The sequence below is a fragment of the Neodiprion pinetum genome, chromosome 4, assembly GCF_021155775.2.
Source record: "Neodiprion pinetum isolate iyNeoPine1 chromosome 4, iyNeoPine1.2, whole genome shotgun sequence".
NCBI classification, from domain to species: Eukaryota; Metazoa; Arthropoda; class Insecta; order Hymenoptera; family Diprionidae; genus Neodiprion; species Neodiprion pinetum.
The window spans coordinates 23,976,543-24,004,472 of record NC_060235.2 but is presented as its reverse complement, the minus strand read 5'-3'; the positions used below and the strand labels follow the sequence as shown (position 1 = coordinate 24,004,472).

Sequence of the window (27,930 nt, the reverse complement as noted above, 5' to 3'; positions counted from 1 at the left end):
ACAATATATTTAGAATATAACTGATTATGAATCCTGCAGGTGTTGTGTTGTATTTGATTGAACGCGTGAAATTCTTTTAAGCTTGACAATTTTTCTCTGATTTTTTCGTCAAACGAAAAATGTTTAGAGAAATGTTTTTGAAATTGAATTGAAAATCCTCCAACGGATAGCTTATCTATTTCCTACGAGTAGCACCATTTTGTTGAATGATTTGTGAGAAGCTTATACAAATGTGTGGAGAATTTTATTTCCACAGTTATTTTTCATGTTTTCGTTGCGGTTAAGAAAAAGCTGCAGTCAATCGATACCGACCGAGTAAAATATCATTCAGGTATTTCAACTATTGTCAAAGCCTGCGCAACACTGATGCGAAAAGTGTTTCATGCCAAAATAACGCCACGTAATATTGTATTCCTGTAATAAGTGCGGTAATTCAATTCGTAAAACAAAGCCCTTTTTTCTATCAGTGAGTCGCGGGCTTTTGGATAATAGTAAAAATAAGTGACGATCAACACGGTTGGTAAACTCTTGAATAAAAGATCATTAATCCGTTGACAAGTTTCTCGATAAAGATACTATATCTAGTCGAGTACGTATCGGATATTAAGATAAAAATCTACATTCAATCGATAAAATCAAATTTCATATCCTTTCTATTCGAAAAACTTGACAGCTAATCCCATGGCGAAAAGTTACCGCAGACATGTGCCAATTCGATGTCACCGGCCTTCTTTATTCGTGCCTTGATTGACCGTTGAATATAGATATACTGTTACATGTAACAAGTGAAGTTGCACAATTTCGATGCGCGACGGAAAAGAGAATCAGATTTTATTAAATCTTATCACGCGACGATTTTAGCAAAGTTATAAATAATTTGCCACACGGTTTATTTTAATTTTCGATTTTTCTCATTACACACATCGCGCATCGTACGACAGTGTGCAGCAATACCTACATTACCGAGACTTTGCATGCCCGGCGAAAAGTGCGTGCTGGACATTTTTATATAATTCAATTCTGAATAGTGTCGGATACTTCCCTCTTCCTCTTTCCTCTCTTTCATTCGTCTATAATTTCAAGCTATATACACTCCCGGCTCGTACGGCGGCGAGGCAAGAACCAGAGCAGACAGTTTGCCGCAGGAAGTCGATCGGATTAGTCAGAGTGCAACATCAGAGTGAATCCTCGACTTCGACGACGCCGCCGTTTCCGGACGATTACAAGAAGTCGAAAAGAATTTCCTTCTCTCCTCTTCTCTTTTATTACCACCAACATCGCTACTGTTATATTTTTCGGTCCGTTATCGCCACCGTCTCTCGTTTGCCTCGCAAGCTTAGGAAAATCACGCTCTGTACGTCCAGATATTTTTGGAATATCGAAGATGCGTCTTTTGGCTGCTGCTTTGAACCAGACGGTGAGCGTAATAATATTCTTGCACACACCGGCACATACGATATATCTTTCTCAGTTCTCTTCACACTCGGTTTAACTTGACTTTTCAACCGATTGAACGTTCGATCATCCGTTATAATTTATACGGTGCGATATAAATGATCTTAGGTTTATCGCCGAATTGTATAAGGGATTTTTCGTTGCCTGCAAATATTTTTCATTTAATTTAACAGATGCGAAAGTTTACAATAAATGACTTCTTTAAATTGAGATGTTATTCTTTTTCAACACAATTCGATTCCTGGAACACTAACGTGTCTGTAAAAAACCTGATTGCAACAAACAAAGTGTCACTAACACACTGTTTTCAGATTTTCTATCATTTTGACCAAACTGTGGCACAGATTCAAAGCTGAAAAATTTAGAGATTCATTCGTTACACTTTAATAGATATTACATAGGTTTTTTTCTCGAAATCTTTCGAGCCTTAGAATAATTTCAGTAAATTTTCGCTTCAATCCAAAAATGTTGCAATATGTTAAATGATCTATTTGTTTGAATTTCAAAAAAAAATCCGGTACCCAATTTTATTTTCGATTTCGTGAAATTTGATTTCACGATTTGTTTTTTATTCCAGTATTATAGTCCAATGTCAAATTGAAACTAATTGAAGTCAGAATATCGGAATCGGTGAGGCAATTGAAAAAAAAAAAAATGTTTGTACGCCCACAAATTGAGATGAAGATTTTAATTAGACTGATGATAGGAAAAAAAAACATAGAGTCAGGCAGCAAGAGAAATCATTGTATAATAAAGTTTTTATCGAAGTAACCGTAAATGTTTACATCACGTTGGCATTTGTGCCTATTTAAATGTTTAGTTGTAAATCAAGTGTTAAATTGTTATAGATCACAGAATGGGTATAATAGTCATTGGCAAATATTTGAAACGCTTAATACAAATTGTTTGCATAGTTTTCTTGTTACTGACATTCGGACAATTCTACGTATACTACAGAATACCTGACCATTAGTTTTACTTTAATGTTGCAAATTCCAAATTTTTTTTTTTTTTTTCTATTCTAAAGATCTCAATATATTCTATTCCTGATATATCTTTAAATGCGAGAACGCAATCTGTTTAGAATCTTCCGTTCTATCCATTGACAAAACTGTATTTTAATTGAAATATTCTTGTTCATAATTGTCATTAATATTATTTCTTTATTAATATTTTTTTTTTTCTCACATCTCCGTGTAGGAGACCTAGGTTTTTTAGTCTTGCAACGTTCTTTAAGCAAAAAAATCGTGAACTCAGTCCGCATGATTAATTAGAAGAAAAAATACATTCAATCGGGTTTTTCTGGCGGATTGTACAACGTAATTTTTAACTTTCCCGAGAATCGGAGATAATTCTCTTTATTCAACCTTTCGACGGATTTAGATAAATTTCATTCACTGCAGACGTATCCGACGACAAATTTTTGGTGAACATGCGCGGTAATGGAAGGCGATTGCGGTCGCGGTGCATCAGTCAAAGGGAAAACCCAGCAGATGCGCGAATGTGAGGAATTCGCGGTACATCTATATCTATACGTGTTTGGGCATGTAGGCATTGGCACGTGTTTAGCCGCGTGTCGACGGAGATTGCGACGCAGATCTAAATGTTTTCATCCTACCATCCGTGACGAAGTGTCTGGAAGACGATCCAAAAAAGCAATCGATGATTGCACGTGGATAAAAAAAAAAAAAAAAAAAAACACAGTTCCCACTAATTTGTGGTGTGAAAATTGAAAAAAAAAAAAAAAAAAAAAACCGAACGATTAGTCTGAAACTCAGATTTTAACTTTTATACACCAATATCGATCTGTACTTACGGCAATGTATATAATTTGAAAAAACAGCATCATCTACAGTCTTCTTAAAAATTCTACACATAGTACCTAAAACATTCGGAATAAGAAATATTCTGCAATTCGCAAAAACCTTTCAATGTTTCTAATCGTGACCGATTTCAACTTGGACCAACTTGTATGAACTTTTCTTTACCTAATCCATGAACGTGGATAACTTTTTAAATTTTGAAGGTAACGTTGAGTATGCCCCAGCAATATGTAGAGATCGGTAGATGTGGTTTTTGGCTCACCTCTTTTAAAAGTTCTACTGTTTTTTGTCTAGAGCCTATATTCTTTCACCTTTAAGGAAGAGCCTGTTAAACTTATGTATATGCATTATGCATGCCGTATCCAGCTTACTATTTTTTCAAACATTCTTCTTTTTTCGTAGTTTCACTTAGTCGTTTTGGTAAGGAATTATTTGCCAATCAATGTTTGAACCGGATTAGTTTTACGAGACGAGTTATCTTGGTTTTTTGTGCAATTCAGAAATTCTGATTCGTCATCTTGGACGAGGGATCTCTGATTTTTGCTTAACTCCTTACAGATATTTGCGTTATCGAGTTTAAAGAGGAAACAACGGATTATTTACATCGGTAAAGACGTGCAAGTTATTCTTTCCGGCTAACTCTTAACAGACCTTGTTAAAAAATGTTGACCGCGGTAGTATTAAGATGTAGTATCAAGTTGAAAAATCCAGAAAAAAGTATAACCTACTCTCGAAATATTAATATTGGTGAAGTTAGTTGAACGTATACTATTGTAAAAATCAGTGTTTCAAAGCATATACTGTATTGGAAGACTTCATTTTCAGAAAAAAAAAACTTATATCAAAAAAGGTATGGAATCAAAATTGTGAAACTGTGGAATCTGGCGAATCTTAAAAAAATTTTCAACATGTATTCGATAAAATTGGCCCAATTTGCATGAAGAGTCCCGTATTACCGATACATCCAGAGTTAACCGGACAAAATGGGTCAGGGATCATTCGACACGGTTTTCCTAATCGGCTCGACCCAAATATCTTAATATCGTAATTTCGCACACGCGTTTTTGTCCTTATGTAATTGCGTACACTTTCACTATACTTCGAGTTACGCAATTATTGTAACATATCTTGAATACTCGATGCTTGAGTAATTCGGGCAATTTATTATTACTTTCGGTAAATATAATTTTATTCTTTTAACCATTGTTGCAGGAATATGATCTCGAGCAGAAGATCGAAGTCGAGATCAAAATGCGAGAAGGATCCGCAAGGCTTTTGGCAGCTGCTCGACATCGGGCTCAAAGTCTGGAAGCAGCCAGAGCCCTGCTCACCTCTAACGAACGCATGTCAGCCTACATGGCGGAGCTTCAGCGACGTAAAAAAGAATCGTCCAACAAACCGAGGTAAACATTTCGTTATAGACGATAATCTCACACTTCGTGTTATTATTTTATTTTTCGATTATATTTTTCCAACGTTCGTGATTTCTGTGCTAAAAATCTGAAAATATTATTTGTCGGCCGACTCGAGTTGGTTCGTTTTCTTTTTAACTTTTTTTTTTTTTATACATCTATTTTGACGAAACTTAAATGAAATATACGTTAAAAATGATACTTTGCAAGACTTCACAACGAGTTTTGGTCCGAAGCATGAAAAGCTTTTAGTTCGAATGCTTGTACTCGAATCTTATATGAAGCGAAAAAAATTGTTTTAACATTTATAAGCCGTTCATTGTTGTATATTTAATTACAATTGCCATAACGTAGAATACAATTAATGAAGGATGTTGCAGTATTATTATGCTATCTTTCTTCTAAAATTGTTTAATTGCTTCCAACAATTATTTTTTCTTCGTGTGCGAAATGCGAACGAGATCTCCGACGTAAGAAAAATTATGGTTAGAAAACTTGAATTAGGGTCTAAGAAAATCTTGAAACACATAACTACAACAACCTGCAAAGTGGAACACGTGGTTCACATGACCGTATACATATATGCTAAAAATAACCATGTTTCTTTTCCTTGTGAACACTTCGAATGATAGTATTCATTTTAATAATCTTCTGAAATGACCAAACCGTGAACTAAAATACGTTTGGCGGAAACTTTAATAATAAAAACCAGTGCTGTGCAATTAATCGATTAATAGTAAAAATGAATAATCGAAAGAGCCAATTAGTCGACTATTCCAAGAAACAATTAAACCGAAAGGCTAATTAACCCGGCTCACTAAAAATAAGCGCACAGGCTTCAGCCCTAATACGAACCTTGGAGTTTTATTACACCTATCGTTTCGCAATTTCATTTATGTAGCAATAAATGTATAGAATGATGACTCGACGCTGAACCCATTTGTGACATCGCCATTTACAGTTTACCCGTAAGTGCGGCAAGAGTCTCATTGTCGGACCTACGAATACCGTTAATGTGGAGGGATTCAGATCACTTCAAGAACCGGGGTGATTATCGACGATTCGCCGTGTTTTGCCTGGCCCGCGTCGGGACCGAAATCCACGACACGGCCTTGCTTTGTCCGGTGGACAGGGCGCTTACCGATGTGACCTTCCCCGATGTGCTTATCTTGTGAGTATATTTGCTTTTTTCTTCAATTCTATTGCGCGTGATATTTCCATAATTTTTAAGAGCGAAACCAATTTTTTGTAGCGACGTTCGTACAATATGTCGTTGACTGGATTTAATTCCTGTTTTACATTTCATTAGTAACAACGTGCCAGCGGAATTCGAAGTCACGCTGGAGATATACAGCCACATCTTGCAGGAGGATTTGAGCATCGCAAGCACGCCCCGTAGAATCAAACGATCCATTCACTCTTCCATTTCCCGAACAGTTGGAAAGAGACTCGCTGCCTCCCTTAGGGATGAATTAAACTCCGGTGAAATGTAAGTTTGATTGATGATCATTACATGAAACGCATTTAAAATAGTGCTACAGTCACTCTTTTTTACTATTATCAAAGCCTACGCATCACTGATGTGAAAATGCCGCAGTTTGTGCAATTATGCATGTTGCAATGGCAAACAGAAATATTCAAATACTTTTTTGGTTCATGCTAAAAGAAGGCCAGGAAATGAATTCGTAGAATAAGGTAATAGTCAAAATAAGTTACGTTCAACACGGTCGGCAAGAGCTGACATCCTCTTGATCTGATTTTTAGTACCCACGGTATAAACGATCGAAAAAATGCTGTCGAACTTTAAAAAAAATTTCGTTATTTTTTGTGAACTTCTTAGGGCAGTGAAGAGGTTTACATAATTCTGTGAATCTCCGAGGCGTTATCAGAACGAGAAAAATAAGAAGCTTTATTAAAAATCATAAAGTATAATTATTCACGAGTTTATCTGCACGTAATCAGCACGGATTGGTAGTTTTGTGAAATACTACTAAAGAAAAATGTTTCCCTATTTCAGTGGACCACATTTTGAATTAATGGCATCTGCGAGATTGACTCTAGACGACACAGATGACAATATACACACACACGACCTAATCCTAAACAACTTAGGTAAGAAAATAGTAATCATTTTCGCCAATATACTATTACGGATTGTTATAATATGATGTGGTTTATGACGTTTCAACGAGTGTCAATGATTACAAAACTTGGAACACCTGTAATTAGGTTACTTCCCATTTAGTTGTCATCCCGCGATATGTATATTTTAGAAAATAAAAATCACTCACTGCCGCTCTTCGGGCACTTCTGCTGCCGGCTGGCTGCGCAACCAGAATGTGTTACCAAAGAAGCATGCAGTGGCAGCATCATCCTTGACGGACAAACCTGCTGGGCAAGAATCCAAAGATTTACACTTCAGGCTTGGGACTCGCGAAAACTCGCTGATGAGGAGCAGAGTCCATTCAGCATCTTGCCGATCAACAGGGTAGCTGAAATTAATTGAAAGATATCTTTAAAATATGAAAACACCCAGAAGAAATCCTTATATGTCATTTTTCCCGCTCATTTAATCGTAATCCTCCAATGTTCCTCCAGGAAACATTAATTCAGCGATCAAAGTCTTCGTCGAGAGAGCTACGGATCAGCAACACGATTGAGGGGTCTGAAAAAATGACTACTATAAGATTGGAAACTGCTGACGAGGCACAGAAATGGTTGAGGCAACTCGTAGCTCATGCAAAGGATCATTTGAGGTGGAGGCACGCCGCTGAGACTATCCAAGATGTTCCGTCTATAGAAAGTGCTAGGAATTCATTCATCAGCAACAAGCGTCAAGGGTCTCTTTACGACGAAACGCCATTGATCGGTACGTTTGGTTTCGCCTGCTCACTGAAGACTTGAGCAAATGCTATATTAGTTTCCTATGATCCTCCGAAATTGAACTGAATATAGTAAGAAAATATATCTTCCTTGTGACATTTAACAATTTACAATTAATAATAAATCGCGCTTGCCATAACTTGCAATAACTTGCCTGCTAAGCCAGTTACACGGCGATCAAAATAATTAAACTTTTTACAGATTTTGATATTTATGTGGGCTATTTTGTGGAAATGTTCCATGGAGAATTTAACGTAAGGTAAATCTGCCTGCATTTATGCTATTCGGGGTACATTTTACGGATCAACGTTTGTTCATTTTTCACGATTGATCAAATTTCTCACACTCTCCAATCATTTACAGGTGTGTACCCTGAATTGCAGGAATGCAAGCTGATTTACGTATAGTAGGTATGTTAAATTGCTCATGCCACATCTCCGTGAAATAAAATAGTATTTTTTTACATTTGGGAAGTTGTGTGTTTGTGACAAAGAGTCGTGGATCCCATAAACAACTATTATTTTATCACTGCATTCAAAAATTATCCGAAAGCCTGCAATAATATTGGTTATTGGCTGGAGTATAGCATCGCCGTGAATTCCAAGTATGAACTTGTCTTTACATTTAAGAATGTACGGGTTTGTTTCTCCTCTTCCATAGAATCTGTTGAAACAGATTACGCAGCGACACGGCCAACTGTCCACGAGATTTTCGGGCTAACTCCTAGCACCAGTTTGAGTAGTTGCAGCTCAACAAGCAGCCCGCCAAGCCTTCGTTCTCGATCATTAAGTACCAGTGGGGCCAGGAAATCAGGCAGTGCAACCCTGCGATCGCATTGGCCGTTCTCAAACAAAAATCACGATTAATCACGTGATAACTGTGTCAACGCGTCAACTTTTTTACATTCGATTAACCGTGTAAAATAATCCTTCGCACTTTTTGCAATGAGGAATACTTAAAGCACGGAAGTCACGATGAGTTTAAAAAAATCGTTTGATTTCGGTCAAAGATATTTTTGCCCTGGTCTAGTTCACTGAAATTGACTTTTCCACAGAGACGCGAACCTTGTTCGTTTGTTCGTTCTGTATATCTTTCCCATTTGACTACGCGTAATGCGGATAAAAATCGAAAGAAATAATAAAAAGTTTTGTAGCATATCACGGCAATATAAGTCATTCATTTCGCAGCATTCAGAGTATTTGCTGTTGTGTTCAACACGTGGAAGACTGTAGTCAATTTTTGATTATCATAGACATTACACCTCCGAGATATATTGAAAGATATGATAACATTTCAAAACGTGAAAATAAATAATTAAAATGCACGTATTATTCGTCTGATCTTTAAAGATTTCGCAATCAATACTCAGTAACATTTCTTTAAAAAGAAGTACACAAAAATATCGAGATTATTAATATAAAAAATGTCTGAAAAGTACAGTATGATATTGTTTTCTACGTAGGTGTGTATAATGTGTGTGTGCATAATGTAGGTATATACATCTTTTTTACTTTTTCACTCCTCGTCTTCAGTTTCGCACAAATAAACTGCGCGTTTATTTGCATTGGGCGAGCATCGCGAAGAAGATATCAGCATTTGATCTAATAAACAATTAAGTTGTCATACAAGTAATTAATGTTTCAGTATGAATTGTAACTAAGTGGTCCAATTACGAAGTGCCCTTCAGAAAAAAAAATTTTCATCAATTTATAGCATGAATTTGACAAAAGATGAATGATGATGGTAAACTTTTTTCTGTTTCTTTTTTTTGGTTTCTCTTTGCTTTTTTTTTTTTTTCTTTCTTTTTGACAAATGAAATTGTTAGACATACAGGACAAAGTTTTGTACGCGCATCACCAAGTTGTGATGATTATGCAATAAGTTTCGTTAATTTTGTTGCCAAAGGAAGTACAGAGAAATATAGTTGAACATACTCATCGGTCATCTCTCACACAGAGCTGAAAGTCAGATTTACTTGGAAAAAAGTCTGGAATGGCATAGTCATCTCTTTTTTTAAAGATTTTTTCCACTACTTCACGACAATGTTTCTTGCTTACTGTTGCAAAATTATTTTTTAGAGCATTTCAATTTCAATCGTTCAATTACCGCGTAAAGTACTGTTTAGTAATGTATACGAAAAATGCAAGATCGGTTATTATATTCGTCCGTACAATTCACAATTCACTAGATTATAGTATATTATCTAATCGTATCAAGCTGCCATATTACACATCATACATGGAAAAGAACTCCGTTTTATTTTTGTCCCTTTTCTTAATCTTTTCTACAGTAAAATCATATACATAGATGTTTATTTTCACGATGTGTGCAAAAGATTGCAATAAATGGCATACCTATAACAGAAAAATAACGATTCATAAGTATGATTTTATGATACACTTGGAGGGGATTCGTTTTGCAATTTTTGAGATATAATAAAACAATATGGTTTTCGTTGAAATTTCTTTAAAAACTAGTAAGTAGATATTATAAAAGTTTTCTCAGATATTGCTACTAGGACCTTTTTGTACGTAATTTTTCATCACCATTACGGTAGTGTGTCTATAACGTAGAAAAGATTGCTATTAATTCAGAAAAACGCTGTATCACTATAATTATGATCTAAATAAAATTACATCTATGATTTAATAATATGTGTATAATGCAATTGTAATAAATCAGAGTATTTATAAATATTAGTTTTTATTAATTATCAATGAAATAATGCCAATAATTTTATTCAGCTGCCTCCTTGATATTAAAGACTTAAAAAATACATGTAATTACATATACAATATTCAAGGTGGATACTGAAATGCGAATCGAGTCTTCGACGGTGACAGTCAACCAACAAAAAATGTCCCTACAAAGTTAAAGTCTGTTATAAACCTATGCACATGATATATACATACATAATACCTATACAAGTTTGAATATTGATTTACGCAAAGTAAAATCTATTTTATTTGTACAATATACGTAGCTTAAATAATAATTTGCAATTAGTAATTCCTCTCACGCTTGCAAAATATCATTACGAGTGTGTAAGTAATAAGACTCCTAAAAATGAATGGAGATTACAATTTTGACATCGCACAACTAACTCTGCACAGTATACAAGTCAGCAAGTCTATTTCCTGCTGGCGGCTGCACCCATCCCAAGCACAAATGCGACAACGGTTAAACCTTGGGCAACGACACGGGCTCTCATCATGTACTGTGACATCTCACGATTCCCTGTTTTAAAGGAGTAAAGCCCGTAGGATAGAGCTGCAGTTGTCAAGAAACAGCCTGAAAATGTCATTACCATTGAGAAATAACCCTGAAACTTACAAGGTACCTGTGAAATGATTACTAAAGTATGACAGTCAAATACCGATTGGTACCAAAGGATTCTCTCTGAATTTACGATTCAGCTTCTGCGTAAATGTCTCAGGCCCGCGAGCGACGTTGTCCATGTCTTCGCGAAGCTTCACCCAATCCAGATCGGCTAAACTATCATTTGGAACCGACATGATTATTCTTTCTGAAAATAGTCACACCTAATTCACACGTTCGGATAATTCTGACAACTCTTTTTCCTTAAATCAAAATACCAACATTGACTTTCACGTCCTCTGGTTTAGTGGTTTTAGGTTAGATTAGTTCCATCGCCACGGTATAAGATATAGGCACAGATCGTCCTCCTCGATGCAATTTTAAATACCCTCAAGTATACGGTTCAAGCACGAAGAGATATACACGGAGCGCCACATTCGACTAGATTTTCACGGGCAGCAAAATGCCGTAGCAGCGGGCACCGCGAACCACTCATTTCTATATAATACTATAGTAGCGATCTGTATATGTATAATAATATAATGGAGATCAGTGGTGCGAACACTGCGACAGCTTGTGACAGTGAAGAACTGCCTGTGAAAAATATCACCGATGGACGCGTTGTGACGTCCCAACTGACACTTCTGGACGACTTAGAAGCTAGACTCTAAATTGAATCGCGGAAATGTATGTACTAATCAATGTGTATAGATTAACGATGGGATTATAAATTTGATTACCAATTGGAATGTAACACAATATGAAATTATATACGAAATTGTACTTCAAGGAGTGTGCCTCGAACGGAATGAATCTACTTTTGGGCTGAGAGACCCTTTACTAATTGAATTGATTGCTTTATATTTAATATTTTATATTTAAACCAAAATGATATTGTTTAATAAGAATTTTATCCTTCAACCAAATATTTCCCTTACGGCTTAGTAACTGCCAGTTGCAACGCACCATTTCTGAGGATATCAGCCGTTGCCACATAGCGTTACATACACGGAGTTTGTATAGATTTACATCGATACACTTTGCTCTCAAGGGGACAATACACCAATGACATTTTGGTAATTTCTCATACTTATAGTACGGAAAGGTGAGAACTCGAATAACAATTCCCCAAAGCCGTTCAACTCTACGGCTTATCTATAGTTTACGAGAAAATCGATTTTGAAATACTACTAGCGTGTTGTGTTAAACGGTAAGCACCCGACAACGAGGTCCGTGGCGCACCAATAACAATATTTGTGGTAAATTAAATGTTCATACATAGCATAACAATATTTGTGATAGATTAAATTTTCATACAAAATCTGCCAGCCGTCGTGAAATTCTGTAGAAATCGTCCGTGCAATTGTAACAGTGTCCCGCAGGTAAGTAATACTAGAAAATGGCCGGTCGGCTATTACCTATTTTTATTACCTACCTACGGACCTATTTTCATTACTTATCGGATATCTCATTTTTTTTAATTATTCGCGGAACTGTGGGCCCATAATGGGCCGACGGGCTATTTCCTAATATCACCTACCTGCGGTACACATCTACCAAACATGCGCCATAATCTAACCAACCCCCCACCCGTGGGCCCACTGCGATCCCTGGCAGAGGCGTGGCTTAAGAATTACACCTAGCGGTGAAAATATGCACTGTAAGTTACGCAGTATAAATTCTGACTCTTTGGCACGATGGCTCAGTACTACACTACACCTCAAGTTGTGCGGAAGTGAAACTACGAGCTCTTCAAATGGGACGTAGTCGAACCCCATCTCCAGGTAGACGGAGAGATCGGTCTCGCGAGAGAGACAGGGATCGTGACCGACGAAGAAGACGATCCAGGGACAGAAGGCGAAGGTAAATATTTCGATACCTATATTCAAATAGATTTACCATTGTAACGTTAGTGCGAGTATTGAAAGCTTGCGGGTGGAAAAATAATGCAAACTAGTGTCCAAATAACGAATTGTTTACTCTTTTTTTCGCCATTTCAAAAAGAAGTCAATAGTGTAGGGGCTAAATTTTCTGCCTACATATCCCACTCCATTTTAACACATTGCAGATTGTTCTATAAAAAGTTCTCAGTTGTGTATAAAATAATGTGTTCTTTTTTTCATCATAGATCTGGCGATCGGGATAGAGTTAAGTCACGAGAACGTGATAGAGAGCGCGACAGGGAGCGCGACAGACATAGAAGATCTTACAGCAGATCCAGATCCAGGGACCGAGAAAGACCTAAACCAAAATTTAAGCCTCCTACTGCCGAACGTCCCATTATTACAGGTTGGTTGTTAGTTCAAGCAATTGTAGAGGCAATTTCAGTTAGTAGTTACCCTGAAAGATCCAGTTTGATCTACTTGTCAAATCTGTTAATGTTTGACTACTATCGCACCTCACAATCTAAATGTTCAAGAATTAATGGTTTCCTCAATAATATGTGTTTGCTTTAAGAAATCGATGGATAGGTTTAATAACTGAGGGGGAGACTGGAAAGATTTAAGGCTTTTACTTTGAAGTATTATGCTTAAACTCAGAAAAATAATTGATTTTTTTTTTTTATATTATATGTATAAAGTTTACTGCAAAACGTAACTGCATTTGCTAGAAATGTAAATTCAATTTTTAAGAATATTTTGACTATTATACAATTGGTGGAACTATATCAAGTTTGAATTGTTCGTAACTTAAAGATGGTAATGAAGAAATAAAAAAGTGGAGGGCCTCAGCGATGCTATAACCTCAAAAAGTGTCTACCAATTTGAAAATGCTGCAGTCAAAACCCCTTTAAACTTCGTCCATCTCATACTGTCAGAATCAGTGAGATGAATGTAGGAATTAAAAATGCTCATGCAATAAAAGTGTGCTCCAACGACGCAAAAAACAATTCATTATCATTTGCTAATTACAGAGGCTGATCTCCAAGGAAAAACTCCTGAGGAACAGGATATGATGCGTTTAATGGGATTCTGTGGATTTGACACAACGAAAGGTAAAAAAGTCGAAGGCAATGACATTGGAGCTGTCCACGTTATCCTTAAACGAAAATATAGACAATACATGAATCGCAAAGGTGGTTTTAATAGGCCACTCGATTTTGTTGCGTAAACAGCAATTTATTTATCACTTTTAAAAGTGTTTGTATTCCTGAGAGTGAAGAATACATTATTTTTTTTTACTTACCAAGTATAATATATAGTTAATACATTAATGTATAATAGATATAATATTAATAATAATAATTAACGGACAAAGAAATTAAATGTCTATTTCTGTAACACATCGTTTATTGTAATTTCATCAAGAACTTGTTATTTAAATACAAAAATATAAAAATTTGTATTGATAAAAGCCTGACGCGCAGCATCTGTTTAACAATATAATATTGTATCAAACCTTATGTAAAATTTTTTCTGTGACCTCTTACAACTTCTGCGATTGACGTGTTGTCTTGGATTTTTTTAATGGCGGTTCAGGTGTGTTACCTTCTGCATCTGAATTTTCAGGGGATTGACCTGATTTTGAAGTACTGGTACTTGTGCCTTGAGTGGTTAGCTAATGACAATAGTAAACAAAAAAATAGCGGTTCAAACATATCATTAGTGGTGGATAAATAGAATTATGCAACTAGTTGAATTTTTGATCAAGTGTTTCAATTTATATTAATGATATTAGTTTACGCCCAATGTCTAAGCAAAGCTGCCTAGATGCTAAAGATTTAAAAGTTAAAAGAAATTCGATATGATATGAATCAAATAACTATATTGCGAATGTTTTAAGTAATTTGCGTTTTAGTTCAATTTTACTGGTCTCTTTAACCCACAATGAGGTCGTAACTAACCTACTAGTGTTATTGCCTTGTTTCGAGTGAAATATATAACGCTCGATGATTTCCAAGGGCTGTTGATAAATTGTCAAATGGAATAATTGCAATCATTCTTACTATTTCAGCCATTCAAACCGTTGAAAAAAATTCTAAAAATTCGGATTCATAAAAAATTATGAATTAATGGAATATTCGAATATTTGAGTGGACTTTTGACTTGAGTTTCGTTATTCAATTTGTTTCGATTCAACCATTTTTTGCATACCCCTGATTTAAACAGTACCTATGGCGCATGTAGCGAAATGAACTATTTCGTTTCCAATAGATCCAACTTTTTCGTCTACCTGATTTTAATACCAAATTTTAAATTTTCCCTCAAACCACTTTATAGAAAATTTGTTGCATAGAATAAAATGCACAAAAAGAATTAAATATGTCAAGAAATGTATCAATTATAAATGTAGATTAATGGATATAAAAAATTTGAAATGTAAGAGGATCTTATGAAACCATCATATTTCCATCGATAGTTTCGTATTGAATAACGAAAATGAAAGTACCGAATCTTTGCACAAAAGCTGGAACTCACCATACTAACATCCAATTCCTCCAGACCTTTCATGAGAACTGGATTTTTTATTCTAAAATCTCGTGTAATACTGTAATTAACGTATTCTTCCAAACCTGCCTGCAAGAATGGAAGTGAAAATTTATTTTTAATAGGCTGTAGTAGCATATTTTATCGAATCACTTTTTAGTTGAACTTTTCATGCTGCATCATTACCAGTTGTAATCTTACCTTAGTTTTTTTACTTAGCAGCAATACATTCTTTCCAAATTGCTCGATCTCGTATACTACTTTAGGTATGAGTTTGGTTTCCTTCAATACTTTGCTCCTTTGTGCGTATGAGTCTACTATTTTTGACTTGGATTTGATTCTTTGATTTTCCTTTTAGTAAGATAAGATGAAGGTTAAAAATATGATTCACTTGAAGTTCAACAATTACAATTTCCCTTACCTCAATGTGTGTTATAAGGCTGTATAATGTCTTAGCAAGTGGCTTTCCGGCTAGTTTTACCAGTGGGACAAACCTGGAAATTTTATGCATGTTCCATTTGATATAGTCAAAGATTAGATGTCCATAGCGTTTTTACTAGTTGGTATAACCATACAGTGAGTACAATTTTAGTACATCATTAGGCGTTGATTCTTGTGAAATTGCATATATTTTTCATAGTCGATCAGGACGATTCAAGGTGCAAACAGTAATGTGATTTTTCAAGCTTACTTGAGAAAGTAGAGCGAATAGTTTGGATATTCGAATACACAGGAGGTGCAGAAAGGCATGCACATAGAAAAAACTGGCTTAAAACTTGACTTGTTAGCAGGAAATCTTTCTTCTCCGAAGTCTATTTTTACTGTTTGAGTCGTATACTTTACTTTTTAGTTCAATAAATATGGAGTGATGTTCAAGAGTAGCGTCTGAATTTATAAAAAACAAGCCAGAACTAGTGATTGGTACTTCTTTGTAAAGATTCCTGCTCTTGCATAATTTAATTACGAGAGCTAAGGAGTCGAGTAGCCAAGAGGCTGAGAAAGATTTTTAACATCTTCATGCTTATCATCGTTATTCTCAATTTTATGACTGGTTTTTATTCTCGTTCGTGTTGTTTTCGATTTTTTCATACAATTCATTTCCAAATTTACCGACGCACTGACAGGAGATTTATATTTTGTTGTTTTCAATGTAAGATAGCAGTTCGAGAGCAAGCACTCTGTCACTTTTCTCATCACAACTCAGTTACTTGCGTAATGCCATATTTGTTTCTTCTGGACTCTATCCATATTTCCCACGGAAAATGCTTTGGAAATGCACTTTATTGCTTGCATATTGAAAAAATCAATCGCCTGAATGTTTGGTTCTTTCATTTTGTCCGAAATCAGTCGAAAATACCATTATATTTTACACGTAATAACGAGCCTCACCTAACGGCTTGGAAGACGGGATTTTGGGCTGTTGATTTGTTGTAAAAGTATCTCGTGTACATGCTAAGTGTACTGAATAGATTTTGCAAGTTCTTGAATACTGCATCCGCGTTGACTCCAGGTGATATTGAAATATTAGACAATGTCTTTAATGTCTGGACGATCAAGCACAACTGAGAGCTTAGTTTATGTTCTTTATCTCTGAGTGCATTTCGACCTATTATATCATGAAAATAAAAGTAAAAAATATTAATGATTAGTTTTAGGTCATTGTACTATGTCTCGAAAACATTTAACTACAAGTTTGGATACATACGTTCCTCTACACCTATTTCAGGCATTGTCGTGAGTACTTGCTCAGCTCTTAATCTACTTAAAAACCACGTCGTGTTATCCAGCTTTTGCTTTAGTACATTACAAATAAGGGAATGTACTTGAAGTGCAGACTGGTCATTCAGAATTTTAAACTGATCTTCTTCCTGCATTTGACTTTCTTCCTGTTGAATAATACGTAATCATTGATTATGCATTAAACTGTGCTTGAAGATGCGTAATTTAGTCGAAATAGCAGCTTCAAAAAAAATCAATATTGCAATTACCCAATCATTAAGATCACCTTACCTCGTCTACAGTCCCCAGTATTTGGCAGAGTTGATAGACTATCTTGTCAATACTATTTCCATAGTCTGTTATGTAATCTTCAATCTTTAGTATGAATTCAATTACTGCGACAGCCATACTTTGCTCCATTTCTCTTTCCATAGCAAGTTCATGTAGCCATTTGAGCATATTTGCAATTTTTTCCCCATGGCAGGGTAACTTCAATGTCAAGAGTGAAAGAATTTTCATTAGAATTGAAGGAATTCTTTTAGCGATTAATTCATTTTCATCGTCTTCCTCAAGAACATTTGTCAAAAGGTTTTTCACCGGTGATATGACGCTCATCAATTGCAATTCCAAGTCAGCGTTTGTGTCAACTTTTCCTGACAGATAATGTATAGTATACATTGAAAATTTAATGCATTACCTATTTATATGTATTTATTCACATGTGAATAGTAATAATGAGTTTAAAAAATATTTTTATAATGAAGTTTTTACCACATATCCTTAAAAAGTTCAGCAAATCTGATTGTGAGGATAGACTTGTGCATGCTAGGTTACACAGTTCTTTAAAACAGTCCAATCCAAGTACTGCAGTTTGCTGGTCGAAGTTACGTACATCATCCAATTGTAACACAATTTTCGTGTATATGATTCTGAAAGAAATGAATTATCACACCATGTATCCGTTCTGTACGACTTTAAATTTTTCTGATATACAGGATATAATGATCCTTACTCGCCAATTTCAAAACATTTCAATACATCCTGCCTCTTATGCTTTCGCAGGTCGTTGTTTTTTAACTGCTTCGTACGCTGCATAAGCTGAATGCAGGTCTGCAGTATATAGCGGTGAAACAATTCCTTTTCTTGCAATCTGCGCGATTCGATTTGAGATGACCAGGGCACAGCATCGCTACAATACGTCAAATGGATTGCATACTCAAGAGATTTCATGAAAAAGTATGTGAAATAATTGTTTGCGTCAAAATCCGACATTTTACTAAAATTAATAGATATGGTATTATTTTCGAGCAAGAAAATTACAGCATTAACCTAAACTGAATTTATTAAGGTGAAAAATGACCCAGGGTGTTTGATACCCACTATCCTCTCGCTTCATATCGCGTCGAGAATTTGTAGATCGTTTTAAACCTATTTACATATAATCTAAGTTATATTCGATGCTCCCAAATTTGCAAGAGATATACAGGTAACTCATATGCTTCCATTGCCTTATGAGATCGATGTAAATTTATATACAAGTGTGTTACATAAACATACTTACGAATATAGAAGAGTAACTATTTTGAGTACGGTTTCTAGATCTAGAATAGTTTGTGGTAGTTTAATGGCTACATTGCGCCCAGGTTTCTTGAAGGAGGCATCTGTAACATCCTTGTCTTTTTTCTTCTTACCCTCACCTTTCTTTACCTTCGGTGCAGGCTGAAATTGTTGGCATTATGATATCAAGATATTCAGCACATCGTTTTAGGCTACTACATTGACAGTAATTGTTACCTTTGTGCGGGTGATAAGTCGATTGTAGCCATCAAATAACGTGTAAATCTTGTGGGCAGGATTCGTAGAATCATTTGACCAAGTAACAATTCTGTATGCAATGAGAGCTTCATAAACTGTTATCATCTCTTTCAAGTTATGAAGTTTCTCTTGACATTCTGGTATATTGTCTAATAGATCAATATCATGATCCTGAAAATTACGGAATTGAAGCTAATACTGTGAATGTCAAAAATTTTTTCCTTTTTAAATCACTATTTTTTAACTTTATAATAACTTTGGCATAGTTGAGTTAATGAAACCTCAGTATGTAGTAGCGTATTACAGTTCAATGATCCTCAGGAAATTCCAAAAATAATGAATAAAAAAGATATGCAGCATAATATTAACGTTCCAAACTTTAACCTCGTTAAAAATTAACAAACCGATCTGTAAATGTGACTTTTTTACTTACCACTTGAAAATGCTCAAGTTCAGACTTGGACATTCTGTTGCAGAGGGATTCTAGTATGAATCCCAGCTTTTCAATTTCATTAGTCTCTTCAGAAGCTGCCTCGACATATATTCGTTGCATTACTAAAACCAAGTTCCCAATTGGTTCTTGTAAAACTGATTCTGCACCACGAATTGACGTGCATTTATCAAGTTTGAATGGTGGTAGAATGTTAGTGTTAGACTCGTAGTATTGTTCAAAATGTTCAAGTAACATTTCCACCAAGTATTTTGACAACTCAGGATTCATCACAATTGCATCAGATAATCCTGTAAAAATATATATTTCACAATTTAGTAAGTTGATACCAAAATAGTTAACAATATAAGAAACTGTTATGAATTTCCTTAAGTGAGCAGTACCTTTTCTATTCTGCAACTGAGCATTTTTCTATCTGAACATTGAAGGTTCTAATGCTATGATGGAAATCATTCAGAATTCTCTTATAATATATCATGTATAATTATCTTAGTATATACTATACAATGTACAATTTTCAACCAAATCGTAACTTTGACTTATAAAAAGCTGGCCGAAGGTTCGTAGAACAGCAAAAATTCGGTAATAAAATCACGTAATGACAAAAACCCCTTAATATTGAGCACAGGTAATTTAATGGTCTTGAAGTGCTGCTATTTCTGCTTTACAAATTGTAGTGATCATACCTTCATATAAGCATGATTTGACCTCTGCTTGTTGGGTAAAACACCTTTTGAGAATGCCCAGCACCTCGTAGCATAACAGCGTATTGAGTCGAGGGTTCTCTTCTACTTTTTTGGTGTGAACTTCCAGACTTGCCTGGAGAATTGGTAAAAACGATTATCCAGTGTTGTGATGTAGCGTAAATGAGCAATGCATGCATTTCATAGACCTCAGGCACCTAGGCAGTATGTCGGTACACTCAAGGCTTTTACTTCAGCCAGTTGGTAGAATAAAATCTAACTACCCAGATCTAGCAGAGATCATTTTATGTGCTTAGTGAAACAGATCAACTTGGTCTGTCTTCTACAGTACAAGGCAGCAGCACCGTTTTTAGCCACCCCACTATCTTTAGTGTTCAAATCTTTTATATGCTTGTAGTACTAACAATTCTAACATAGTAGTTATGAACATACACTATACTAAGGTGACCAAAAACGATACATCTATACTAGTTTCTGGAAAAATACAAGTTTTTTCCAACAATATATGAATTCGCCAATGACAATTATATTTGGTATGTATGGAAATTTGTCTAATGTAAGTATTTTTAAATTCAGATTGAAAATATGGTTCATTGCTCAGAGAACAATCATCGTGAATGAGAGCCGTAATTGCCCAAGTAGGTAATTTTAACCTGAATTAGTGGCTACTAGAACTAGGAACATGGGGTTGCGTTACTTCTGTAACACTATTGGCTTTTTTTTATAGGAGTATTATATATTCTGAAACAACAGAAGATTGACTTCGCAAATGATACTCAACATTATTATACCAATTTTTTGAGAAGTCTAAAATTAATATTTGGCACAAAGGGTAGCCCTTAACCCAGTTGATAGGCTCGACATTTGTCCCACAAATACAATTATTCACTGTAATGGAGCAGTGAGAAACTAATGATTTCTAATATTAAAGTACTTGTGTGTAAGTTGATGTGCTAGAAGCACTTGACGTGCCGCGGCTTGTTGACTGGCTGAGTGCACCTAGGGTGTGTAGTTTCAAGTTCTTCAGTAGTTGTAGAAATCCAGTCACAGCCATTTTACGAATTTGGGTTTCCCTGGAGTACAATGCTTTGCGCAATACCATGCTTAATGTGTCTCGTATTTCAGATTGTAATCGCACAATGGGAAGCACTGCGAAAATCACCTGCGTCGCAGCAGCTGCGTTTATTATTAGCAAATTCTCAAGCAACGTGATAATCCATACACGACACTCAAGCACAACTATAGGTACTTTTTGGCATATGTTTGCAAGGCAATCTAAAATAAAATTAATTTTCAAGATTTATCAATTAATTTTATCGTACTACAGGAACATTCTCCATCAGCTCAGCCACTCTTTTTCAGACCATCTGAGATATCATTTTAATACTATGTAAAAGTAGTCGCTGGGAATTCGAATTCGAAAACAGTAGTATGTTGTGTAACAAGGGATGAAAGTTGACGATTGCAGCGTGTCTGAAGTTTGCGTCTGAGCAAAGCGAGTGTGCTAAAAAATAATTTTACCCCTTAAAAGGGTTGAATTAAAATTCTAAGGAGAGCAACTTACAGGTGTATTGGGTAACACTAGCACCTCCACAGATTATTTTATCGTTTAGTGTTTGCAGCACAGTTGGACCAATTTCTTGTCGTTTTTTTATTAGCTTTTGGATTATTTTGTTACCGATCTCCCATAACACTACAGCATGGGCTTCTTCACCCAGCTTTACTCCCATTGCCATCAGCACAAACGCTAAGTCAACTAACCCTTTAACTACCATGTGTCTATCTTTGATGCTGTAACAACAAGGAAACAGTTGTAAATGCTCTTGAAACTAATGTATGACATAAAATCTCTGCACTCTGTGAAGCATTGTACCTGTTTCCTATCACAGTATTTAATGTTGATGAAATGCTACAATCCTTGTCCAGAACTTCCCTGAGCCAAGAACTGTGTTTTTGTCGCTCGTTATCACGGATTATACGGCTTAGTGCACTTCTCAGAATGTCCAAAGTCTGTGAAAAGTTATGCGAAGTAGCAAAGAGTTAGCCAATTTATACCTAAATTTATTATTTGTATTCTGAGTATATTTTTAGAAATCCAAAATAAGCATGCATTTTGAGTAAAGCACGAATTGCAAAAAAAAATACGAAAAATCATGTGAACTTCCTAGATATTTCAAGGTTTGTTTGCTGGTTTTAGTTAATTCATGGAAAACTTTATGATTTAACAATGGTTACGACTGAATAGCGTAATGTTTGTAATATTTACGTCGTTTTCATATATGTCCGATACGTTCAACAGCAGTGTCATGATGAATGGATCAAGTACATATGCAGGAATATTTGTTGCATTGCGGACGGATTTTATGAAATCTTTCAAACTATTCTGGTTCACCTCTGTAGCATGGAATATGTGATAAAGAATTGTACTTTCCGCTTCTTGAATTTCTTTGACAGTCAAGACACCTGCAATTATTTGAAACTGAAAGAGTAAGGAACTTTTTCTGTCATAGCTAGATTACTGAATAGCTGATTAATGTTTACCAATGTTTTCAGAACACTCTTGCGAATCTTCTTCTAATGCATTTGCGTACTGCGTTTGAAAGTATTTGCAGAGAGCCATAATGACACACTCCGCGTCTTGCTGACGGCAAAAAGTTAGTAATTGATGCACCAAAGGAGGTAGCTCGTTGGGTTGCATGCTTGACAGCCTGTTGCACAGAATCCCAACCACCTTTCGGTGCTCTTCTTTGGACATTGATATTTCTCTAAAAAGATCAAAAACAATCGTTCATGTTGCATGGTCGAACAAACTATTAATAATAGTGGTATTTTGTTCTTCGAATCAGCCACCTAAACATCGTTGTGACAGATGGCAAAACTGCTGTGTCCCATTGGCCAGAGTACAAAGATTTGATGATAGTTTCTCTGTACTCTTTTCCCGACATCTCAGAACCATTATTGACTACGATTTTCCTGTCTTCCAGGACTTCTAATACTTGTGGGAGAATGTCTTTCCAACTGCAAGAATCAGAGACGTTTATATCATGACACATTACATTCATGTCTATGCTGTAACAGTTCTTTGGACAGATAACTTGTCTAATTGGAGTAAATGGAACTTTCAAATTACTAACTAAAAGTTGCAAAAGCCTATTGTTTATAAACTTATGATCTTATTAACATAGAAAAAATATTTCTAGAATTTATTAATTATGAAAGAAATAATTGAGAGCATCATCAATCTGCTATAAATTTTTAAAATTAACATAGACATAGTAGTTGGTCTATCAGTTTATCAGTTTGAAATAGTCTGTCTTACATATTTGTAAAATCTATTTTGAATTATTATGATATTGTATTCGTTTACTGCAGCGAAAGGATTCCCAATAATAACAGTCTGATGAGATATTTAATTTCTTAAGGCATTTTTAATGCAGTTGATCTAGCTGCAGTGCTATGCCATGCACACGCAGAAAATTATTCCACTTGATCGGTCTCTTTCCACGGTTATGGGGATTTTACTACTAATATTTGGAATGTTATCTATTAAGCATGTTAAAGTATACTTTTCATTTTAAATTGCCAATAAAAGTAATTCAGCCCTTATTGTTTTTGCACAGGGTTCTCGGGATTATTCTGACCTCATAAATTCATCATCATTTTTTCTGATCCGTTCCTGACAAAACTCGACTAGTTTGGTAAGATACGTAGATGAGTATTGAGGAAAGTCCATAATGATCCTACAGACTATCGTATTAGCTTGGCTGTTGGTGATATTTGCTGTTTGAAGTGCTGACAAAGTCGCTTCAACAACCTTGAGTCTTTTTGACTGGGAAGAAGCAGTGTCGTTGAAGCTCTCCAAAATGTTGCTCTGTAGTTTTGGGAAATCCATATGACAAATTTTGTTCTGGATCATCTCACATAGCTATAATAACAAAAGTAGAGACAGTTCACACTTTTGTTCTTTTTATACGGTTTATGTCTAAAACTGGGTACGTACTGAAAATGAAAAACAAAAAAATACTCACATCTTTCAAATCAACATTTTGGATGAACTTGGTAAGCTGACTTGGATTTTTTTTTCTAGCTAGGTCTTTGATCTTATCGTCCATTTTTACAAATATTTCTCCACTTCAGTTTTCGGCTCATTAGAAATCATGAAATCAAACGTGAGACGGCTATTTAACAAATTGTTTTCGTTTACAACCTGTTGCAATCATATACAAATCACACAAATCAATGCATTCGGTGTTCGAAACACGCTCAACTGTCAGCGCTTTCGGCGGCCAGCGTATGAACGACAAAACCAGGCAACAGAGGGAATATAGAGATCAGTGGGGAAACTTAATAGGTTCCATTCTACTGATGCGTTCATTCTGTGGTTCATTCTTCAGCCAACGTTAGCTAGTCCGTAGATATCGCCGGTCTCTGGGTGTCCGCAGATTGAATTTCATCTTTATTATGTATTGAAATGGAGAAGTTAAACAGATTGTGCAAGTTTGGAAATGCGCACATGAGTGCGTACCGCATGCTTTAATCTATATACTTATATGTATACGACCAGTGATTTGAAATAAATTTTCTAGTCAGCTTATATTGTACATTATTCCAAAAATTATCTATCCTGATATACACTGAATATAAATGTAAAGTGTGTAAAAATAAATGTAAATCCGAACTGGCAAATTTGCGTGAGTTAGAATCTGAGCTGCAAATGACCTATTAGTATAAATATTACTAAATATAATGACATGAGTTTGAAAAAATAAAGTGAAAAGATAGCTCGTTATACTTTGTGACGTCCCTAGAACAACCAAAATTGTACAACTTATAAAAAGAAGGCGTGCAATAGGATGGGTCTATTTCAACAAAAGAAAGAAATTGAGACTCTCATAAGCTAAAATAAAGAGACACATTCCTCGGGAAGATTCTTCCATCCCTCTGATGACTAATGATCGAGAGGTTTCAAGGCGAGGTAAGACGTTGGAAAGCTTGCAACCACCCTGAGCGATTTCTCGGAATTTAGGCTGACAAGTTTTTTGACTTCGCGTCGAGAAATCTGCGTCCAAATGGACCTGAAGGTCTACAAAAATTATCAGATGACAAGCATCCGGAGGATGGAGACGCGATTCGGACAACCAGTGGCTGTAGATGAGGATGGTACGTGCAGCGTTGTCTTGTCAGCTTGGGTAGTGAAAATGCTGTATGATGATGACATCCTATTCCGGAATGTGGTACAGGCTACTTGCGAGGATCGGCTGCTGAAGTATTGAGGTAGCCAAATGGACCAATTGGAAGTTCAAAATGCATCGACGCTTGAATAAGTTTCATCAAAAAACGAGAAAACTTAATCGTCTTCTTTTTTCTCATTATATATATTATATATAAGAATCAATTATGATAATTAACCTTTAGAAATATTATGAGAATGATGTAAATTTTCAAAATCGTATTTATTTGTCTTTACATCCTAAATGATTATTTATTGATGTTACACATGCATTTTTAAGTCCCCTAACAACGTATAGAAAGTAAGTTTCACCCATAAATGACGTTACAAGGAGCTTAGGCAACGCCAGAGCCATGGAATATAGGTTGTACGTACGTACCACTGTGCAACAAAGGATTAGAGTGATCTGAAACAAAAAAAAAAATCTAATTTTAGAAATTATTACTATTATTCAATGTCTACTGCGATAGAATTAATATTGATGATCTCTAATTTCTAAAAACAAGGTAAACATCGTGTGCAGTGCTTCCATTCTGGCATCTGGGTAGACTGGAATATCGACGAGGGTACAAGCAATGTCGACGAGACGGGGCAAGTCACAATCTAGCTGTGACAATTCAACCGAAGTATTTTCCAATCGTTCGTCTACGTCTGCAGACCATTGTTGCATGAGCGTATCAATGTCAACTGTTGGTTTTGAGAGATGTACTGTAAGCGGGTGCCTATTTGTGTGCAACTGGTTCATATCGTTAATCCACTTTTCAATAGACTTGGAATTTTTTTCCGGATCGTCAATGCGCTTGATCACTGCCTGTTTCACAGGTCCTGAACTTGTACTATGACTTCGCAATTGCAAATGCAGAACGGCAGGCTCCGATTGATTGGCGCAGGGCTCATCCAGAACGACTAGCCCTACTTTATCAGCGGTACCATCGGGTTTCGGAACTTTAATGAAAGCATCAATATCGCCGACTGCTGGAATGTAGTCGGGCACGAACGGAATGAGCTTGTAGTCAAGGTCAATTTTCTGCGGTGAGAATCTGTACATAAAATACAAGTAGTTGTTAATAGATGTTCGACACAATGGCTCGTCAAAAGACGAAAAGTTAAAAATTATACATTCAAGAGGTTCCGCAAATAGATCTCGTTCATGCTACCTCTTGGAAACGAATAATAATGTTATCCTAAGTACGTTATTTCAGTACAAGGAAATATTTGGCATTTCTTTTTTTACAGATGCCCACTGAAAAACATAGAAAGGCAAAAACCTGACCAACTCACCTTGTGATATTCTCGAAAAGTTCTTTGATTTCAGCTGATACGTGAAGATCTTCAAATTCCTTTGGATCATAAGTTTCAAAACCTTTGGTTGTTCCACCTTGTATATCATCGTCATCCGTCTCTTCACTATCAGAAGCATCATTCATGAGTGCGCTTGACTTGCCAAACGATGTGGGTTCAACGTGGTCCGTAAGCTTGTTCGAATATCTAGTGGAACAATTTTTGAATATTCCATATATGCTTATAGGATTTTAATGTACTTAACCGTCTACCGACACAAAAATTAAATAAGATGCCAAAGGAATGTATAAATATTATTCTTACTTTAATCTTTCAAACATTTACGGTGTTTCAAATCTATCTTTGAAAACAAAAGAAGACTGGATTCAACTTTAATAAACTAAAGCACGAAAGTTTTCCACCCTTGGGACAGTTGATAAGTGGTGATTACAGATGTCGCGTTGATTACAAAAACCCACAGAGCATGGATAAGATTAAAATACCTTGAAGGCTGTGGGGGACTGAGATTGCCTCGTAGACTTCCAACCCCAATCTTCAATGAGCTGTGGCTACCGGTATTTTTTGGACTTCGTTTCAATGTCGACATAGCTGTGTTCACAGGGCTCTTGATTTCTTCGGCGTTGCGTACCTCTATACTTTCATCAAATTGGCTAAATGCAGATATATTTTGTGCTTCTTCGTCCTCACTGCTATCCTTAATGTCCATTGTTTGTTCGGTTAGTGGGCTGGAAAATAAATGATACGCGATACTCCTGTGGATGTGCTTATTCTAAACGGCTGACAGCGGAGGGTAAGGATCACCCACGGAGCAACCAACTGCCACTGGTAGATATTGTGGTATGTTGTTTACAAACGTTGCCATGGTGTTCTAGTTCTCTGCTATCCTCCAGACATTTGATCGAAAAAAAAAAAAATGTATTCGGGCTGGGAATGGTTAATTATTTTGGTTCAGCGTCCGCTAATTGAATACAAAATTTATCAAATCTGGAGATACTTTTATTCGCTGACATTCATAATTGAAACAAAAACAATCCCAATTCTTGCACTCCTGGAAACATCGGTGCCAGCGGGGACAAGGATGCGATTGGCAACCACTTGCTCGATCGACCGAGTATATCTATATATACTCTGCGAGCGCGCCTAATTTCATGCCTGGCACACGATTGTGGGCCGCCTTCGGTGCATGGCCGCCTAGATGTCGCGTCGACGCTCCAACCTAGCTGGTATCACGAAAAGCCGAGCGTTAGAGATCTCCCTACTCATCTCTGGTGAGCGTGTCAGAAGTCTACTAGCGCCACGTAGAGGAACTGAAAAACGGGTACAAAACAAGAAGCTACGTCGGAAAGTGTCATTCAATTCTGATCTGGCGGTAAATATTTCGCCCCAAGAAT

General features: G+C 36.0%; 5 protein-coding genes across 12 annotated transcripts in view; 2 read left to right on the top strand and 3 right to left on the bottom strand.

The window, feature by feature from the left end:
- Window positions 1-10,267, top strand: part of LOC124216234 (rhotekin) — a 73,443-nt gene extending 63,176 nt beyond the window's left edge. For 4 of the 5 annotated variants that reach the window (XM_046620514.1, XM_046620512.2, XM_046620513.2 and 1 more), the window contains 7 exons: window positions 4,491-4,681; window positions 5,652-5,861; window positions 6,000-6,179; window positions 6,708-6,802; window positions 6,964-7,178; window positions 7,289-7,559; window positions 8,234-10,267. In XM_046620514.1, the coding sequence (XP_046476470.1) occupies window positions 4,491-4,681; window positions 5,652-5,861; window positions 6,000-6,179; window positions 6,708-6,802; window positions 6,964-7,178; window positions 7,289-7,559; window positions 8,234-8,439 (1,368 nt within the window). In that variant the 3' untranslated portion in view covers window positions 8,440-10,267. Of the gene's footprint in view, window positions 1-1,130; window positions 1,418-4,490; window positions 4,682-5,651; window positions 5,862-5,999; window positions 6,180-6,707; window positions 6,803-6,963; window positions 7,179-7,288; window positions 7,560-8,233 lie in introns of those variants that run through there. The other variant, XM_046620516.1, reaches the window with a different exon arrangement.
- A 23-nt stretch (window positions 10,268-10,290) lies between these two features.
- On the bottom strand, window positions 10,291-11,109 carry LOC124216236 (HIG1 domain family member 2A, mitochondrial). Its single transcript, XM_046620518.2, has 2 exons — window positions 10,950-11,109; window positions 10,291-10,864 (listed from the first exon to the last, which is right to left on the bottom strand). Exons 1-2 carry the CDS (start codon window positions 11,086-11,088, stop codon window positions 10,704-10,706), a joined length of 300 nt encoding a protein of 99 aa, XP_046476474.1. The 5' UTR covers window positions 11,089-11,109; the 3' UTR covers window positions 10,291-10,703.
- Window positions 11,110-12,597: 1,488 nt separating this feature from the next.
- On the top strand, window positions 12,598-26,822 carry ytr (U4/U6.U5 small nuclear ribonucleoprotein 27 kDa protein yantar). 4 transcript variants are annotated; one of them, XR_011176857.1, is made up of 7 exons: window positions 12,598-12,754; window positions 13,020-13,180; window positions 13,806-13,886; window positions 18,100-18,273; window positions 23,628-25,281; window positions 25,744-26,269; window positions 26,553-26,822. XR_011176857.1 is itself a non-coding variant. In XM_046620528.1 (4 exons), the coding sequence occupies exons 1-4, from the start codon at window positions 12,648-12,650 to the stop codon at window positions 14,406-14,408; spliced, it is 357 nt and encodes a 118-aa protein (XP_046476484.1). In that variant the 5' UTR covers window positions 12,598-12,647; the 3' UTR covers window positions 14,409-14,665. The 4 variants fall into 4 exon arrangements, 2 of the variants coding, with proteins under 2 accessions (XP_046476484.1, XP_046476482.1); XR_011176858.1 differs by lacking the exon at window positions 18,100-18,273 and having other exon boundaries at window positions 26,474-26,822; XM_046620528.1 differs by lacking the exons at window positions 18,100-18,273; window positions 23,628-25,281; window positions 25,744-26,269; window positions 26,553-26,822 and adding an exon at window positions 14,401-14,665.
- Window positions 14,169-24,176, bottom strand: FANCI (Fanconi anemia complementation group I). The gene is made up of 21 exons (XM_046620523.2): window positions 24,036-24,176; window positions 23,649-23,932; window positions 22,858-23,025; window positions 22,549-22,772; window positions 22,274-22,470; window positions 21,881-22,017; window positions 21,572-21,798; window positions 20,942-21,282; window positions 19,990-20,122; window positions 19,286-19,593; window positions 18,832-19,023; window positions 18,599-18,756; window positions 18,050-18,226; window positions 17,809-17,966; window positions 17,329-17,690; window positions 17,024-17,204; window positions 16,708-16,924; window positions 15,740-15,812; window positions 15,520-15,669; window positions 15,310-15,408; window positions 14,169-14,449 (listed from the first exon to the last, which is right to left on the bottom strand). The coding sequence occupies exons 1-21, from the start codon at window positions 24,117-24,119 to the stop codon at window positions 14,318-14,320; spliced, it is 4,002 nt and encodes a 1,333-aa protein (XP_046476479.1). The 5' UTR covers window positions 24,120-24,176; the 3' UTR covers window positions 14,169-14,317.
- IFT46 (intraflagellar transport 46) lies at window positions 25,442-27,653 on the bottom strand. Its single transcript, XM_046620524.2, has 3 exons — window positions 27,022-27,653; window positions 26,519-26,725; window positions 25,442-26,277 (listed from the first exon to the last, which is right to left on the bottom strand). The coding sequence occupies exons 1-3, from the start codon at window positions 27,243-27,245 to the stop codon at window positions 25,710-25,712; spliced, it is 999 nt and encodes a 332-aa protein (XP_046476480.1). The 5' UTR covers window positions 27,246-27,653; the 3' UTR covers window positions 25,442-25,709.
- Window positions 27,654-27,930: the final 277 nt, after the last annotated feature.

Excerpts from the sequence above, each read along its gene's own strand:
- LOC124216236 (XM_046620518.2), bottom strand. The coding sequence starts at position 11,088 with ATGTCGGTTCCAAATGATAGTTTAGCCGATCTGGATTGGGTGAAGCTT. Across the intron at positions 10,865-10,949 it reads GAATCCTTTGGTACCAATCG|GCTGTTTCTTGACAACTGCA; the intron begins GTATTTGACTGT and ends TGACATTTTCAG.
- ytr (XM_046620526.2), top strand. The coding sequence starts at position 12,648 with ATGGGACGTAGTCGAACCCCATCTCCAGGTAGACGGAGAGATCGGTCT. Across the intron at positions 12,755-13,019 it reads TCCAGGGACAGAAGGCGAAG|ATCTGGCGATCGGGATAGAG; the intron begins GTAAATATTTCG and ends TTTTCATCATAG. Across the intron at positions 13,181-13,805 it reads CGAACGTCCCATTATTACAG|AGGCTGATCTCCAAGGAAAA; the intron begins GTTGGTTGTTAG and ends TGCTAATTACAG.
- FANCI (XM_046620523.2), bottom strand. The coding sequence starts at position 24,119 with ATGGACGATAAGATCAAAGACCTAGCTAGAAAAAAAAATCCAAGTCAG. Across the intron at positions 22,018-22,273 it reads CGGACATATATGAAAACGAC|ACTTTGGACATTCTGAGAAG; the intron begins GTAAATATTACA and ends AACTTTTCACAG. Across the intron at positions 20,123-20,941 it reads GCACATCAACTTACACACAA|GCAAGTCTGGAAGTTCACAC; the intron begins GTACTTTAATAT and ends CCAATTCTCCAG.
- IFT46 (XM_046620524.2), bottom strand. The coding sequence starts at position 27,245 with ATGGACATTAAGGATAGCAGTGAGGACGAAGAAGCACAAAATATATCT. Across the intron at positions 26,726-27,021 it reads AGTCCCCCACAGCCTTCAAG|ATATTCGAACAAGCTTACGG; the intron begins GTATTTTAATCT and ends TTGTTCCACTAG. Across the intron at positions 26,278-26,518 it reads CTTTTCGAGAATATCACAAG|ATTCTCACCGCAGAAAATTG; the intron begins GTGAGTTGGTCA and ends TTTTATGTACAG.